Raw genomic sequence first — 16,301 nt, 5'->3', positions numbered from 1 at the left:
TCAAAAATTAAAAGAGAGACAAATAAATCCACAATCACAGAAAACAAAATGCAGTACCCCATCCAAAGCCACAATAGTTGCAAGGACATAGTCAAGTTGGCAAGCTCTGTGATTTGAAACAAAGATTCCAGCAGCTCCAGCTTGTATCTTAGCTACATTATTAGCATAAGATATTGGATTACATGCAAGATTAAGAAAATGGTCCTAATAAAGACAAAAGGACAGGCAACATTAGAGTAAATTTGTTTGATACACTTACTATCTTCAGCAGTAAGTACTCCCTCACCTTGCATACATAGAATACCAAAGTCATTGAGCTCGGGAAATTTTAATAGCCCTGGCAGCCTTCCTTTGAGCATTTGCACTAATGCTAGTTTATAAAATGAACAAGAAATAATCCGTAAGATCCCACAATTAAAAATACTTATAACATGCTTGGTACATAGGAAACAAAAGGAGAACTTACCAGTTTTCTACCAAAAAATGAAAGTAGCTAATAATTGTACTTCCATGGCCATACCCGAGGCCCTTGTTAAAGATATATACCTTCCTAAACAAAATACACGGGAGCCTGCAACAAAAATTTCTTCCTCAATACACAAATAAATACAATGATACTAAAGAAACGATTGAGGAAACATAACATTAATCTCAAAGAATCTAGTGTAAATGCCCCAGATAGACTTAACACCTTGTGACTTGTGAGTTGATAAACTTTCAATTGGAGAATGAGTGTTCAACTGATTACCCTGTCCAGCACCAAAAACTACACTTATCAAATTTATGCCATATATAAAATTATAAAGCACAAAGCACATACATGATTTATTTCTTTAATAATAAAAGAACCTCATTTTGTATCCTACAGAAATTAGCAAATAACACCATCATTTTATAGTCATACTTGGAAGTTCTGCAATTTGGCTCATTGATGTGAAGGATGAAGCTACTTCTACAAAGGGTGAGAGACAAATCCCCTGGAAACCATCTTATCCACCAGGTCTTCATGCTTTTTTAGTTGTCCAGCCTTACCCAGCAGCACTAGAACCATTTCCTGAACTTACAGATTAAGAATATTCTTTTTAGGTCTAGAAAAAAGTTAGCTTCCAACTTTCTATATGATTAGTGGGGAGATGGATAATTGAGTCATTGACAGCTTCATAGCAAAAACTACTACTATGTTATAATACAAAGCATGTCTTTATCTCCAAACCAAAAGGACACAAAACTTTAAAAGCATTGAAATGGAAGCTCTCTAGCCATAAACTTGTATCAACAAAGGGAAAACAATTAAGAGATGAAAACAAAAGCTCTAAAATTTTAACTCAATAACAAAAAGCTCTCAAGTTTTAACATGGGATTTATTTATCAGTTTTAAAGTTACCAAGGAACATAGGCATAAAACAAATAGCTAGTATGGCATACCTCATTGAGGACCATCCTAGTAAAAGGCCTCATTTGTGCAGGAAGGAATGCCATGATTCTTTTCCTAATCAATATGCCATGATCATTACCAAACAGTTGCAGCATCAATTACATTTTTTTTATAAGCCAATGAATTGAATAAATAGGAATACAAGGGGTATTCCAACCCATGGTACAGCTGATAAATGGAAAAGGAGACAGTTAATAAGCTAAACAAACAGCTCCTAATCTAAATATCCTAAGAGCCAGCGAGGAACCAAAAAACAAAGAAAACAAGTTGTTGCAGAAGCAAACAGCAACAATGAGGCCTAGGGGAATCACTCCACTGAAATGTCAACGTTCCCTTACGGTATCAGAATGCTCTGTCTCCACTCCTTTCTTATCTATGCCAAGCACAAATCCTGTCCAATTCAAAAGACAGTAACAATTTACCCACATGGTTTATGCATTAACAGAAATTGGGTCCAAAAACCTTCAGCCAATTCAAATTGAATCCAAACAAACTAGGGGATTTGATGTCTATTCAATTAAGGAGTAGCTGAACCCTTTTACAACAAGACCTTTGCTCACTAAAGTTATCAAAACTTGAGCTACAAAATCCTAAATGACATGATACCAAAGCCAAAATTTCGTTGAAATTCAAAGCTTCATTTCATATGAGTACAACTTTTACAAATTACATCATTTTCACTCCGAACAGGAAGGAAACAACAGTTCGAAAACTGCAGGTTCAACCCAATGGTTTCCAAAGTCTTTGATTGATCAAATTAAAGTATTAGACATAGATACTACCCAAATAACACCCATAATATTAATCCAAGTCAACATAAATCAATTTTTAAACCCTACGTCACTGAGGTAAATTAAGAAATAACTAGCCTCACCAATTTAGGATTTTGAATCAAAAACTATAAGCAAGTAAAAGAAGTGAATAGAAATAGGTGAAAGGATTTGAGAACAAGAACAAGAAATGAACATAAATCTATGCATCGAAATAGGTAAAAACGCTAGTTTAAATCAAAATATTTATAAAATGGTGAATTCCTAAACAATGTGCATAATCTTATATGTGATATGAGAAATTGTAAAGAAGAATATAAAGTTGGAAGGAACGAGTGTACTAAATTGATTGGTTGATGTTGCTCTAATGTGGTTTTGGTAGAGTCAAAGTCATGACTCACTCACTTGTCGGTACCGGGGACACACACACGTTTGCAACACGACACTAACTTCCAACAAGGCAGTTTCCTTTTCCTTTCTTTCCTTCTTCCTTCAGTTGTAATTTGAGCCTGTGTGCGGTTCTTTCCCTTTCTCATTCATATCGAAATGGACAATTCTTATTCTGCGTTTAACATGGGAGATGTTCGTTCCTGTTCCTCTTCTTCTCATACTCAGAGGGATGTCCACTACAGGTTACTATCTTTCTCTCTATTTCTCTTATTAGATTCTACTTTTGCTTTGGTTACACACAAAATTCGGTTTTGCTTTTTCAAGAATTGCAATATCAATTTGCTTCTTTCTATATAAATATCAATAATTATCCATCCAATTCATGACATGTTTTCTGATTCATCTTGGTTAAGATTTATTTTTTTTCGTTTTCAACTTACTGTTTAAACTATCTGTAGAGTGTTTTGTTTCTAGACCCTGTGAACCTTTAACACTGGTCAGATATAGACCCATGTGTTGAAGGGAGTAATACACTGAGATGGTATCTAATTCCCATTCATGATCCTGTTTTCATGGAAAATGGATTGGGTTATTTATTTTGAATCCTTATAGCATTTAAAGTTTGAAAACAGTTGAGGGAGTTCTTTTAAGTAATGTAAGTGATCACTTTTGGAAAAAGAAATTTTTTATGTCACCTAAGTCAATATTTGGAAAGATAAACAATGATTTGATACTTTCAAGGAGATTTGTTAGCAGAAACGGTAGTGTGAGCATTTTTGACCAAAACTATATTCAAAATGTCATGGGAATATCATGCTATACATCTCAAGTGCTCAAGCTCTACTTGGGCCACATCTTACCCTAGATAAGAGGGTAAATACTAAATAGCATGTTTGGATATTCAAGTTGTATTTCTTGAGAATTAAATATGAAACTCAGAAAGCTACTCACATAAACTTCTACATCCATAATTGATTTTGACTAAATAATTAATTGTTAAAAGATTTCTAAATATGTGATAAGCTTTGGACCCAAAAAAGGAAAGGAGTTAGCTTCCTACTCGACCTTATCTTCCTACCTAATCACAAAAACCATGTGTGTTTGTTACTTTGTTTAAATGTTGGGTGAATGTAAATGGTCGTTTGCCCAATCCAACCTCCAACATCCATTGGCTTTTTTGCCTTGGAATGTATGTGAGTGGACTTTGGACTTGGAGAGGGAACCAACAGAAAAACAAACTGAAGTTGTGTTTTGGTTTTCAACAAAAACAGGAAAACACACATCACAAACGCATAAAGAGAGAAGCTAGTTAATTCAACATGAATTTTCAATGAGATCAACTGAAATCGAAACATACATATTAGTTTCGGCCTCTTGAACTTAAAATTGAAAGGAAAGGGTTTCTTTGCCTTTCCCTTTCAATAAAAAGAAGCCATACATATGATTATGGCTATGATAAAATGATAATCATTGCCGCATCTTCTGGTTCCAACTACATTCTCTACTTCTGTAATTGTTGTTCATACTTCATACCATTACCACTACATAATTTACATTCAAGAGTTACCTGGTTCTTTTGATTAAGATTTCACATTATAATTCTGGTTTTCTTTCCTTTCTAGTTAGTAATTTCAATGTCTATCTCTATTTTTTTCACAGCTGTGGCACTTGCGGGTATGAGCTTAACCTTTCCTCCTCCAACAGAAACACCTCATCCATCGGTTCAACCAAATATGGGAAATCCATAAAGCGAGGTATCATACCATTCTTCAATATTGATGATAGCAGATTTACCCAGGTTGATGAAATCGAATGCGCCCCGCACTTTTCTAAGCACTCATGGGGTCTGTTTCGCCGGAAAACCAAGCTTCTTTGTCGCAAGTGCTGCAACTATATTGGAAATGCTTACGATGGTTACACTTCATCATCATTTCCTCTTGTTGTATCAAACGGAACAGAATCATCCCCTGCTGCCACTGAATCACCGAATCAGGCGAAATATAACATTCGCATTCGTGCCTTGCAGCCTTCATCATCTTCTCAAGAATATGGAATCTCTGTGTTTGCTTGAAATTTTATATGAAAATTACTACACTGTTAATTCCTACTCTGTTTGTTTTCCTCTTCCCTGTCTATCAAAACTGTAACATACTACTATACTAGTATATCATAGATGTAATTGTAAATGTTAAAGTGAATGAGTTTGATTTTTCTTATACTCGTTTTTTTTTTCTATGTTCCAAATACTCAATCTAACACTAAAAACTTTATAATAACTAGTGTTCTTTTTACCCGTGCGTTGCACGGGGAATATGTTTATTGTATTTGATACATCGATCATATTTTAAATTATAAAAAAATTTAAGATACTAAAAATGTAAGAAAAATCTTAATGAAGCAGATGATAAACACATATTAATCATGGAAAAAAAAGAATGTGCCTATTGTATTTGATACATCGATCATATTTTAAATTATAAAAAATTTAACATACGAAGAATGTAAGAACAATTATAATAAAGCAGAGGATAAACATATATTAATCATGGGAAAAAAAGAATGTGATAGTAGCACAAATTAGGGTTGTGAAAGATAAATCATAAAAATATGACATCATTTTGTTTATTTGAAGTCATAAAATAGCAATATATCAGATTTTGTACAAAATTTACGAACCTTAAACCGACAAAAATAATTTTGCATAGATTTCAAATTAGCCAACATAGATTTGTTTTGGCAATAAATTTTAGGTGCAGAAATTTCTCCTCTCCATTTATAACTGAATGCATTCAGTTCGTATCCCATTTGATTTTATTTGAAATTTAACATAATATCAATCAATTAGTTTAGAATATAATGATACTTTTTATATAAAATAAAATCTCACGTTACATATACATAAAGAAATCTCTAAAGTTGAAAAGAAGATTTTAATATTTTATGAAAAAGTTTCTCATATTTAAAATTTTTAAATTAGCCAACATAGATTTGTTTTGGTAATAAATTTTTGGTGCAGAAATTTCTCCTCTCCATTTATAATGGAATGCATTCGGTTGGTATCTCATTTGATTTTATTTGTAATTTAACAAAATATCAATCAATTAGTTTAGAGTATAATGATTGTTTAAAAAAATATAATGATACTTTTTATATAAAACAATATGTCACGTTACATATGCATAAAAAAATCTCTAAAGTTAAAAAGAAGATTTTAAAATTTTCAGTGTAACACATGTCAAAATAGGAGAAGGATTTACTTATACATAGGTGACAACACCTTGAAACATCATTACAACAAACATTGATCTTTGCATGCTCTTTTTTGCCACCATTTATCAAGAAGTGTGGTTCTTTAGAGCTGTATAGTAGCCACCAACTGTATTTAGAATAACACATTTTATACTATTCTTGGTGTAGAACTCATGCTCCATTTCTTGCAAATCCATCACATATCATCAATCAGCGTCATGCTTCTTTGGTAGTTCGGAGCATCAATGTCTTTCTTTTACTCTACAACATTGGGAATGATCTTAAATTGTGCAAGATGATGCATCTGTTATAGAAAAAAATACAAAACCAAATTGCAAACCAAGCAAGAGCTTACATTGCACATGTGAGATGGACAAAACAGATTGAGAGGAACAATGAAATAATGTTTAGGTAGTGGAAAACAATTGAATTACCAAAAAAAAATGTGAGCAGCAGACATGCAAGTCCATAAAACCCGGATAAGAGTTAATAATATTTTTATACTAAGCAATCAGAATGTGTGAAGGCTATAATAAATTTCTTCCCTTACCTAAAATTGGGATGAGAAGTGATGTCCATAGAGCTCAGCAAAGTCTCTATCCCCATTATATGAACCAAGAACTGTGTAGGCCATAAATTGGTGAATGAAAATAAGGAAATTCTATATGATTCATTCTCCTTATCCACATTCCCTTTCCATTCAGCTCATTAACTGTGTTAAGGCTTGCTTCCCACTAAGCAAAAGTTCAAGTATCAGTTATGAAGCCAAACTAAATGTAACTTATGAGTTATAAAGATGCAGCTATGAGTACAACTAATACCCATGGATGTGACAGGTATAAAGATGCAGTTCTCGGACCATAACCCCAAACATTCTTGAGCCAAATAGGAAACTGCCTGAAAATCAAATAGAATCAGACCTTTAGTTAAGCAAATTTAGAATTTTAACCCATGTACTAATTGAAAAAAAGCTTCCACTATTGAGATAGTAAAGCAAAATAAAAGAGACTATAGCTATGTCTAAAAGCGATTTACAATTGACAACAAAAAAAGCTATTAATTAATAAGAAAAATAGCAAAATCTGGAATTGAAAGCAATCATATGAATAAGTATCTTACCTAAATCTCATTTCTTTAACTGGGATCTTGGGTCAAATTTGTTGGACGTCCCTTCTTCTGAAAGAGTTTCTCTGCCTTCATGATGCTGACATTGTAGATGAAGTTTTGACAGCCAAAACTGGAAGACAATGATGCAATTAAATAAACTTGCAATGGGAAGGATAAAAGCATGCCGATTAAGAACATTCAGAATAAGGGTTGCATAAGAGAAAGCATCACAACATTAGTTTATTTAAGAGATATGGAAGCATCACAGAGACCACCAACAAATACTAAAGCATATATGAAATTAAACAAAACAATCACAAAATAGGGAACAATGAACAAATTAAGAGAAAATTAAAGGACATGGCTTTTAGGAATTGAATCAACACTACCAAATATAGTGCTCACTAATTAGGTCAATCAAATTCAACAACAAAAAAACATTTAGGAAGCGAAGCATAAACATTTATGTCAAACACTTACACAATTATCAACTTACACAATTATCAACACCACATTAAGCAAGTTGCATACTCGAGTAATCTTCCTCATTTTTCCTCCATGTCAACCGGTTCACAGTGGAGACATGTAGGGGAGGAGATGACTGATGCAGTATTAGTAAGGAGCAATTTAGGTAAATCTTAGATAATTAAGGCAAATCTTTTAATATTTTAATATTTTATGAAAAAGTTTCTCAAATTTAAAATTAAATTTAAAAAATTGGTTTCAAGATTTGTTATGGAAATAAATTTTAGGTAGGTAAAAAAAGTTTATTTTTAGAGTATTAATTAAATTTTATTTTATTTTTATTGAATTTTCGGATTTTTATTTAATTAAGGATTTTATGAGTTTTTATTGTGATTTGATAGTTTTTATTAATTAATTTTTAAGGTATTTTTATTGAATTTTTAGTTTTTTAATCTTTTAAAATTTTAAAATTTTATGAAAAAAAATTTCAGATATTAATAATCTATTTAAATCATGATGAAATAAATTTAGTAAGGAGTAATCTAGGTAAATCTTAGATAATTAGGACAAATCTTTTAAATCAAATTTAAAATTTAAAAAGCTACTAAATAAAGATGGATAAAAACTACAAAAATCTAGAAATCACAATAAAAACTCATAAAATCTTGAATTAATTAAAAATCCGAAAATTCTATAAAAATACCATAAAAATTAACTAATACTCTAAAAATAAATAATAAGATAAATTAAGATAAAATCCTGAAATAAACAACCTAAATCCTAATCAAATCTAAAATTTAAAAAGGTACTAAATAAATATAGATAAAAACTATCAAAATTTAGCAAATCACAATAAAAACTCATAAAATCTTGAAGTAATTAAAAATCCGGAAATTCAATAAAAATACCATAAAAATTAATTAATACTCTAAAAATAAATCAAAAATAAATTAAGTTAAAATCAAGAAATAAACAACCTAAATTCTAATCAAATCTAAAATTTATAAATGTATTTTTTTATGCAAATTAACCTGAAAATGACACGTGTAATTTTTTTCTGAGAATTAACGTGAAAATGACACGTCACTAAGAATTAACGTGAGAATGACATGTCACTAAATCTGCCTGATAGAAGTTCTTCTTTTCTAATATATATTGATTGATATTGATATTGATTGATATTGATATAAAATTTAAAAATGTACTAAATAAATATAGATAAAAACTATCAAAATCTAGCAAATCACAATAAAAACTCATAAAATCCGGAATTAATTAAAAATCCGAAAATTCAATAAAAATACCATAAAAATAATTAATACTCTAAAAATAAATAACAATATAAATTAAGATAAAATACAGAAATAAACAACATAAATCCTAATCAAATCTTAAATTTAAAAATGTACTAAATAAAAATAGATAAAAACTATCAAAATCTAGAAAATCACAATAAAAACTCATAAAATCCGAAATTAATTAAAAATCCGAAAATTCAATAAAAATACCATAAAAATTAATTAATACTCTAAAAATAAATCAAAATTAAATTAAGATAAAATCAAGAAATAAAAAACCTAAATCCTAATCAAATCTAAAATTTAAAAATATATTTTTTTACTAAGGAGAAATAAGGTAAGGAAAAATCAGGGCACATGTGGCAAGTGGGGCCAAGGAGAAAAAGCTTACATGTAAAATATTAGGTGAGAATTAATCTGGGAGCGACACGTCACTAACTTGGCCTGTGAGAGCGACACGTCATGCTAGAAGTTGTTCTTTTCTAATATATATTGATTGATATTGATTAGGACCCTAATAATTAAGTTCTGAAGTGTAAGAAAATAATCCTTGTCAGTGTGAGATTAAGTTATTGGATCAAGTCAAGAATAATCAAACTGTTAAAACTGAGGCTAGTTCGGAAGAGTATATTTGAATCTATCTAATAACATACACGTTTACGTAAGTATAGACGTTTATGTAAGTATTTGTGATAACTTAAGTAAATGAATTTAATGTGTATGCACTATGAGTGTAAAATTTCATTACCACTACTTTTGAATAAGTGGCCACAAATGATTAGATATTTGTGCTTATGACTTAAATATAAGCTGTTTTGAACTTATTTTTATAAATTGTTCAAATTAGCTTATGAAAAATGTTTATGATGGTGGAGCTCGCCAAAGAAAATTTGTTCGGGGGCTGAAAGAGCTTGTGACGAGAGTCACAATCGAGGTGGCCTCCCACCATCAAATAGACAGAGATGAGTCTTCGAAGGATAGCTCAAGTGGTAAAAGCTATGGGTGGGATGAAGGGTGAATGGTGGGTTCGAACCCTGAGGATGACTAATTTACTAACATTACTAACAACTAACATTTGTCTATCAAAAAAGAAAAAAAAATAGACAGAGATGATCGGAAATAAGACTTGCAGGCATTCGTCGCCGGAAAACTCAAAGGCATGGATATTTCTTCTTAATTGATTTCTTCTTACTTGATTTCTTCTCGCCAATTAGTTACATCTAAGATTCTTGTACCTCAAATTAATTTCGTTGCAAATGTTGCACCCCCATGAAATTCCCTCACACATGCACCAGAGATTGTCCATATTAATCATGTATCCCACCAATATCTTTGATTGGGGGAAGTCTCAAATTCGAGTGGCAACTGGTTAAACATCCATTATCAAAATGTAAATTTTTCTGCATCTAATCTTGCACACCATGTTGTCACTCAAGATTCGTACTTATTGGTATAGTTCGTCATGAGATCTCGGGCGCATCAAGTTATTGGTCCAGTAGCAAGATGAGTGGAGCTCTAGAAGAAATGTCCTCTCAAATAGCAGTGGCTCCTATACATTATCCTGCTCAGGCACATAGTCATCAGATTAAGGGGTTAAGGATTCTAAATCAAAGGATACTTCTGTAAATGAGATTTCTTCTGATTCAGTGTTTGGAGGGGATACATTCTCAGCTAGCTTATTCAAGCGGAAGCAAGTCTATTCTATGCACGGTCTTTATTCCGGAAAATCTTTGTTTTCATCTGCTAATTCATGTATGTGGACTTCTAATATGTAAACTCATCTTGACTTCCATTGAGATTGTAGGATTTTGTGTTATACTAAATTTGATCTAAACATTTTCTAAACAACATATCCAGATCATTTAACAACGGAAGTAAAATAAAAATCATGTGACATACCTCCAGCCATTACGAGAAATTGAGATTAACGAACTGTTGTCTGCTTTGATTTCCAACCCCTCACTCACTCAAACTAGATGGTGTTGTTTTCTGAAGTGAGGAGCAGGTTTAGTGAACTGTTGTTTTCAGAGAGCATCAGAAGTTTGTTTTATAGAGTTTTTCAGTCCATCACAAAACTCACACGTCATTGAATAAAAAGAGGGGTGGTTACCTGAATTCCCTTAACTCACTTAGGGGTATCATGATTCCCTCACTAAGTTAGTGGGCTGAAATTAACCATTAAATGGATCATATACTGATTAGTTTTTATCTTAATTAAATAAATAGAAATCTATTATTTAATCTTTAATTTAAACTTAATAGATAAAAAACTAACATTTTGCTTATAGACAACCTTAATGACTTCCCTCATCATCTTAATGTTCTTCTGGTTTCTCTCAAATCTTATCCATAGCTTCCTTTCTGGAGTGTCGATTTCCAAAACACCAACTACTGCTTCGTGCCTAAGAAGAAACCCTCTCTAAACTCCCTCAACGAAGAGAAATCAAAATCGTGTTTTTTCTATACAAAAATTGTGTAACCTGGTATAACAGATCAAACTAAGCGGTACAAATTTAATCCTCTTTTTAAGGGTCCACATTAGGTAAACCCATATATTATAAATCTAATCTTTTTCCACTACTTTCTCTTAAGCCTTCTTCTTTCTTCTCATTTTAGGCTTAATTCAATCGTAACTAACTAATGTGAAACTTCATTATTGGCACTTCTAAACTATCAACACCTAACTCTAACTCTACTACTTTAGCCACGTGGGGCTTCATACTCAATTTTCTTTGTTGTTTCTTTTTTGTCTTAGTTAGTTCCTTTTTTTTTTTTTTTTTTTGGTCAATATCTTAGTTAGTTCCTTTGTCTGAAAGGAAACGCTTTAGTTCTTCAACTGCAAGCATCTAAGCCCAACTCAGGCCTGGGCCGGGACCCTTATTTTACATCCGAAACGTAGTCATAAAGCAAAAAACATGTTTGTGCTGCCTTCCACAATATAATTCCAATCATATAACCCTTTAAACTTATAAAGCAGATTTTCCTTCATCGACATAACCTAATTACATATGATCCAAATGGTGCCACATTTCCTCCACCTCCCTCATCTCATGCACTTGTAGAATTTTAGTTTGATAGATATATATATTCGATCACGTCTTGTCATTTTCGTTTGGTCCGAATAAAACTTTCCTCTATCATTATCCCCATTCACTGTGGTCCTAATGCCATCGATCACTCATCGATAAAATGGCCCTGTGCAGGGAACCAATCACACCATTAGGCACATTCCAAGGGCCTAATCGGACAACCACACATGCAAGATGGGAAAACAACACATAATTGCGGTGAAGTGAATCATTATTGAACAAATAATTTGAAATCAATTCCTTTCAATTTGCTAGCACTTTAAGTCGCTTTGTCTTCTTTGAACCTCGCGCATAGCAGAAGTTTGTTAACTCCGGTTTTCCCCATTTTTTATGCTAGCACTTTAAATCATGAACAAGAAAAATAAAAACACCATCCACAAGTGTTTGTTAATTTGAAAATTTGGCAACAAGACATTCTCCCACTAAGACAACTATAGGACAAGTTCTGTAGCATTATGCAAGAGGGACCTTTTGCTTCATTGTTTCCCACTTTGGGTACCTAACATGGGTGCTTCAGTATGGAAGGGATTAATCAAATATTCATCTTATTTAACTATTTTTCAACAAACCCTTTTACAGCCTGTACCATCTATAATATATATAGTGATGTTGAAATTAGAAAAAGAGAGAAAAAAAAAAGTAAGAGAATTACAAGAAGAACCCCTCTTTAAAGCACTACTGCCCTTTTCTTTTTCTTTCTTGTAATCTAAAGCACATTTTTGACAAAGCTAATTTTGACTCTACCATATGGATAGTATTAGATAAAACTTTAATTTCACCCTTGAAAGTTGAGGTACCAAAGTCACATATGGTGGTGTCACTTTCTTTAAAGACCCCTCTTTATTCCATGGTCTTCTTCCTCTTTGTCAGAGTCCTCATCATCCAACCTTTTCTCACCTTCACACCTTCCACCTTGCTGGTGTTGCTGCTGACGTGGCACGTGCCTTTCTTCCACCGGATGAGCTGGAACATGTGGCCTATCCGCTTTCGCCACCTAAACGCATCACGTGACTTGCCATGCTCTATCACGCTCTTGATGGTGGTGGTGGTACCCTTGTTGTTTTGGTGATGGTTCCATGACATCTTGTTGTTGCAATTCTCAAGGGACACCTTATTAGAGACCGTGCTCTTTTCCCACGAGGCCACTCCATTATCTTCAAACTTGATTGAGATAAATGAGTCTGCAAAGTTAAAGTCACCCCAAAATACATCATTCTCAGTTCGGAGGCAAAAGTTAAAGGAAAAAATTGGCAAAGATTGAGGAAAAGAAGAAAATACTTTTATGTGCATATCTAGAAATCTTTCTAGAATTGATTATAAAATTAGAATCAATTTTGAAGTGAAACTACCATGAGTAGCTTCTAAGTTTTAAAATTGATTATGAAGAAAGAAAAGTTAATTTAGTATGATATAATACGATCAATAGTCTAGAGGTATCTTTTGCTCAATGGTTCTCCACTTGATGTTACGCAGTAGTGCAGTACTAGTACTCTTTGCACCTAAAGAACTATTGATTTTGGATGCATAGAAGAAGACATAAAAATCAGTGTGCTGTTTCACACTTGCTCTAAATTAAGATAATGAATGCACACCTAATTGCTGTGCTTGTCTACTATATTGCCGACGGATTTGAATGAATGCAGATTCAAGATCAAATCAAATGTACTATTTGGAACATTTTTTTCTGGACACTGTATATTAGACACTGACACAGGGGGATTATGAAAATTAAAATACATATATATCTTCAATAAAGGCAATGGCATCATATAACTTTCAATTTCAAAAACATGAAATGACATCTTGCCAGATTAGTCATGTACCCCAATTCCCCCCACCAAATCCATAGGCCATCCAGACATATAATCTTGCAATATAATTTTCCAGTGTCATTATGTTCTTGGCGTTTGCCTCTGACACTCATGCCACGCCAAGAAGAAAACAGTGACACAACTAAAAAACCTTCCCTTTCTTTTTGTCTTTACACACTTAACAACTACGCTTTTTTTTACCTTAATTAAGTTATCATCACAATCTAATCTTCCACATTAAGACACGCAAACATGCACTGAAATATGATAATTCTCAGTGCTATTGATTATTGAACATTACTAACAACAATATAAGCAAACTGCTTGGGTTTGTGTTGAGTAAATGTAAATTCGCCTACTCTAAGAAGTGTATTCTATTCGCTGAATATGCATTGAAAATCATGATTCTGATTTGCGAGGTAGAAAATATTGTTCTGAATTTAAAACCAAAGGGGCACTAAGAAATTACCTTCTGGACTGGGAGAGGTAACATCACAGTCAAAATTATCAGATTTCCATTCTTGGCGACTGAAGAGAGAACCAAAAGCAAAGATCTTGTGAATGGAAGAGGCTGGTTTTGTGTGTACAGAACTTTGAACCTTGTTTGAAGCTTTGGAGGAACGGTTCTTGGAGTGTTGGCCCTGTGTTGCAGCTACAATGAGGAGCCTCTCATTCAAGCACAAAGGGCAAACACCAACTACTACTTGTTTTGGGTGGAAGTAGCAGCATGGTTTCTCTTCTCTGAATCCGCTTCTATTATTCATTGTTTTGGGTTGAGAAGAAGAAGAAGAATGGGTGGAAGGAATGTTCAGACTCAATGTGATGTGAATTGAACTTTTTTTCAAAGTGGTGGAAGGTGTAGTTGAGACTTGAGAGTTGAGATTGAGAATATATATGATGGGAAAGTGAAAGTAAATGGAAGATCGTGAGTGTGGCCCCACTGGAACAGGATGTTTGAGTCAGAACAGTGTGTGTAACTGTGTCAGAAGAGTGTTGCGTCGTGTAATGTAATTTACCTAGTGGATCATGGATTTATGCAGCACAACAGATTCCTATGTCTCAACTCTGATAAATTGACGTCCCGAATGATAGTTCGAGTAGTAATAGTTACATGCATATGAGTTATGTTGGGGGAGATTCAGTGATCGATCCCTAAAAAGTGTAATTTATCTTTCTGATTTAAAAAAAAAAAACCTCAGATAAATTGATAAAATGAGCCTATTAGTTTATTGAGGGTCTTTTTTTTTTCATAATCAAGTATCTCTACAACCTTTATCATTTCTTCATGTCACTGTCCTAAGTAGTAGTTAGAGGTGATTAATGAGTTTTTTCCATTCATAAAAATTGTGAATCAAACTTCTAATTACTTACTTAATTCATGAAGTATTTGTTAGATAGTATAGGTTATTTTACTACTTTTCTTAAGGGTAGTATCGTATTTTTAGTCTTTTACTTGTTGCCTAATTACATTTGTTCATTTGTTTTCTATTATAACATAAGTCGTCACAATGTAATCCTAATAGACTTTCGTTTTCTCTTCTCTCATATTCCTCTCCTCTTTTCTCTTACCATTACTTATTTGCTTCTTTAACATGGTACCAAAGTAGGTCCCATGTTTAAATCTCATATAAGGCATGTCGTGCAGTTGGGTTGGCTAGCAGTTGCTAGTAGGTCAGCACCCCGCCTGCTGTGTGATCAACATTCGAGACGGGGTATTGATTGTAACACTTTATGGATAAGAGTTCCATCGTCACTTTGGTCTTTAATATTATGGCTCAATCTTAAAAGAACTATTAGCATTACCATTATTACTAATCGGGTTTTTCGTATCCACAAGAACTGTGGATACAAAAAAATAGAAGAAGCTAATAGGCTCCCACATGTTTGCCCTAGCTAATGAGGTGAAAAAAATAGAAGAATGCAAAAAGATCCCGAAAAAATTGATTTATGAGGCTTAAAACATTGTCTCTGCGAGCACGGGCACTATAGCTCTTAGAAACAGGCACCATCACACCCAACTTTTCCAACTCTGAGCTCTCATGTAAAACGGGTGCTGAAAATTTAATATGTTGTTCACAACATGCATATTTTCAATCTGTTTGAATAGAGCAACAATAATATTTATACAAAGAGAATGAGCCCACACACGAAGCCATATCACTTTAGTATAACCTGCAAACCAAAAGCTATGAAAAATACATAAAAATGCCTAATAAATATATAAAAAAAATCATAAAACAACATAAAAATGTATGAACTAAAGACTTAATGTTTTGGAAATGAATCAAATACCCTAATTATCCTATTAAACCAAATGCAGAATAACTAAATAAATTTATGAATCCAAGGCTCAACAAAAAACGACTAACAAGCCAGAACATAATCCAAAATCCCTACCAACATAGCCACAATGAAGCCCACTCCGCCAGAAACAAACCCAAATCAAAGCCGTGGGAACAAGAGACCTACACAAGCACACCTGCCGAAAGAAGGATAAAAAAAGCATCACAAAGGAGCCACATGAGATGAACTACAAGCCAAACCAACAACCAAAGAATAACACCAGGAACATCGACAAACTCAACCTCCAGCACTAGAACATAGGGCAAGAAATTGCTTCGCCAAGCCCTCAGTTTCCACCTCTTCTGGCCCATTAAGAACGATCCCCTAACTCGTACTGACAAGCC

At 33.0% G+C, this 16,301-nt stretch overlaps 2 protein-coding genes and 1 long non-coding RNA gene across 3 annotated transcripts; 1 reads left to right on the top strand and 2 right to left on the bottom strand.

Moving 5' to 3' along the window:
• Positions 1-272: 272 nt before the first annotated feature.
• LOC130737799 (uncharacterized) lies at positions 273-2,535 on the bottom strand. The gene is made up of 5 exons (XR_009018961.1): positions 1,426-2,535; positions 905-1,054; positions 692-749; positions 467-571; positions 273-370 (listed from the first exon to the last, which is right to left on the bottom strand). It is a non-coding gene; the product is annotated as an uncharacterized LOC130737799 (long non-coding RNA).
• A 108-nt stretch (positions 2,536-2,643) lies between these two features.
• LOC130737792 (uncharacterized protein At4g08330, chloroplastic-like) lies at positions 2,644-4,811 on the top strand. Its single transcript, XM_057589636.1, has 2 exons — positions 2,644-2,837; positions 4,255-4,811. The coding sequence occupies exons 1-2, from the start codon at positions 2,752-2,754 to the stop codon at positions 4,664-4,666; spliced, it is 498 nt and encodes a 165-aa protein (XP_057445619.1). The 5' UTR covers positions 2,644-2,751; the 3' UTR covers positions 4,667-4,811.
• Positions 4,812-12,322: 7,511 nt separating this feature from the next.
• On the bottom strand, positions 12,323-14,491 carry LOC130737785 (uncharacterized). Its single transcript, XM_057589630.1, is given in 3 exon segments — positions 12,323-12,745; positions 12,748-12,984; positions 14,084-14,491. Coding segments are annotated over 3 exon segments (648 nt in total). The 5' UTR covers positions 14,379-14,491; the 3' UTR covers positions 12,323-12,629.
• Between the last annotated feature and the right edge of the window lie 1,810 nt (positions 14,492-16,301).

This window comes from Lotus japonicus, chromosome 1, assembly GCF_012489685.1.
Source record: "Lotus japonicus ecotype B-129 chromosome 1, LjGifu_v1.2".
NCBI classification, from domain to species: Eukaryota; Viridiplantae; Streptophyta; class Magnoliopsida; order Fabales; family Fabaceae; genus Lotus; species Lotus japonicus.
This window is presented reverse-complemented; position numbering and strand designations above follow the sequence as displayed.

Coding starts and splice junctions, on each gene's coding strand:
- LOC130737792 (XM_057589636.1), top strand. CDS start 2,752: ATGGACAATTCTTATTCTGCGTTTAACATGGGAGATGTTCGTTCCTGT. Junction 2,838..4,254: donor CAGAGGGATGTCCACTACAG/GTTACTATCTTT, acceptor TTTTTTTCACAG/CTGTGGCACTTGCGGGTATG.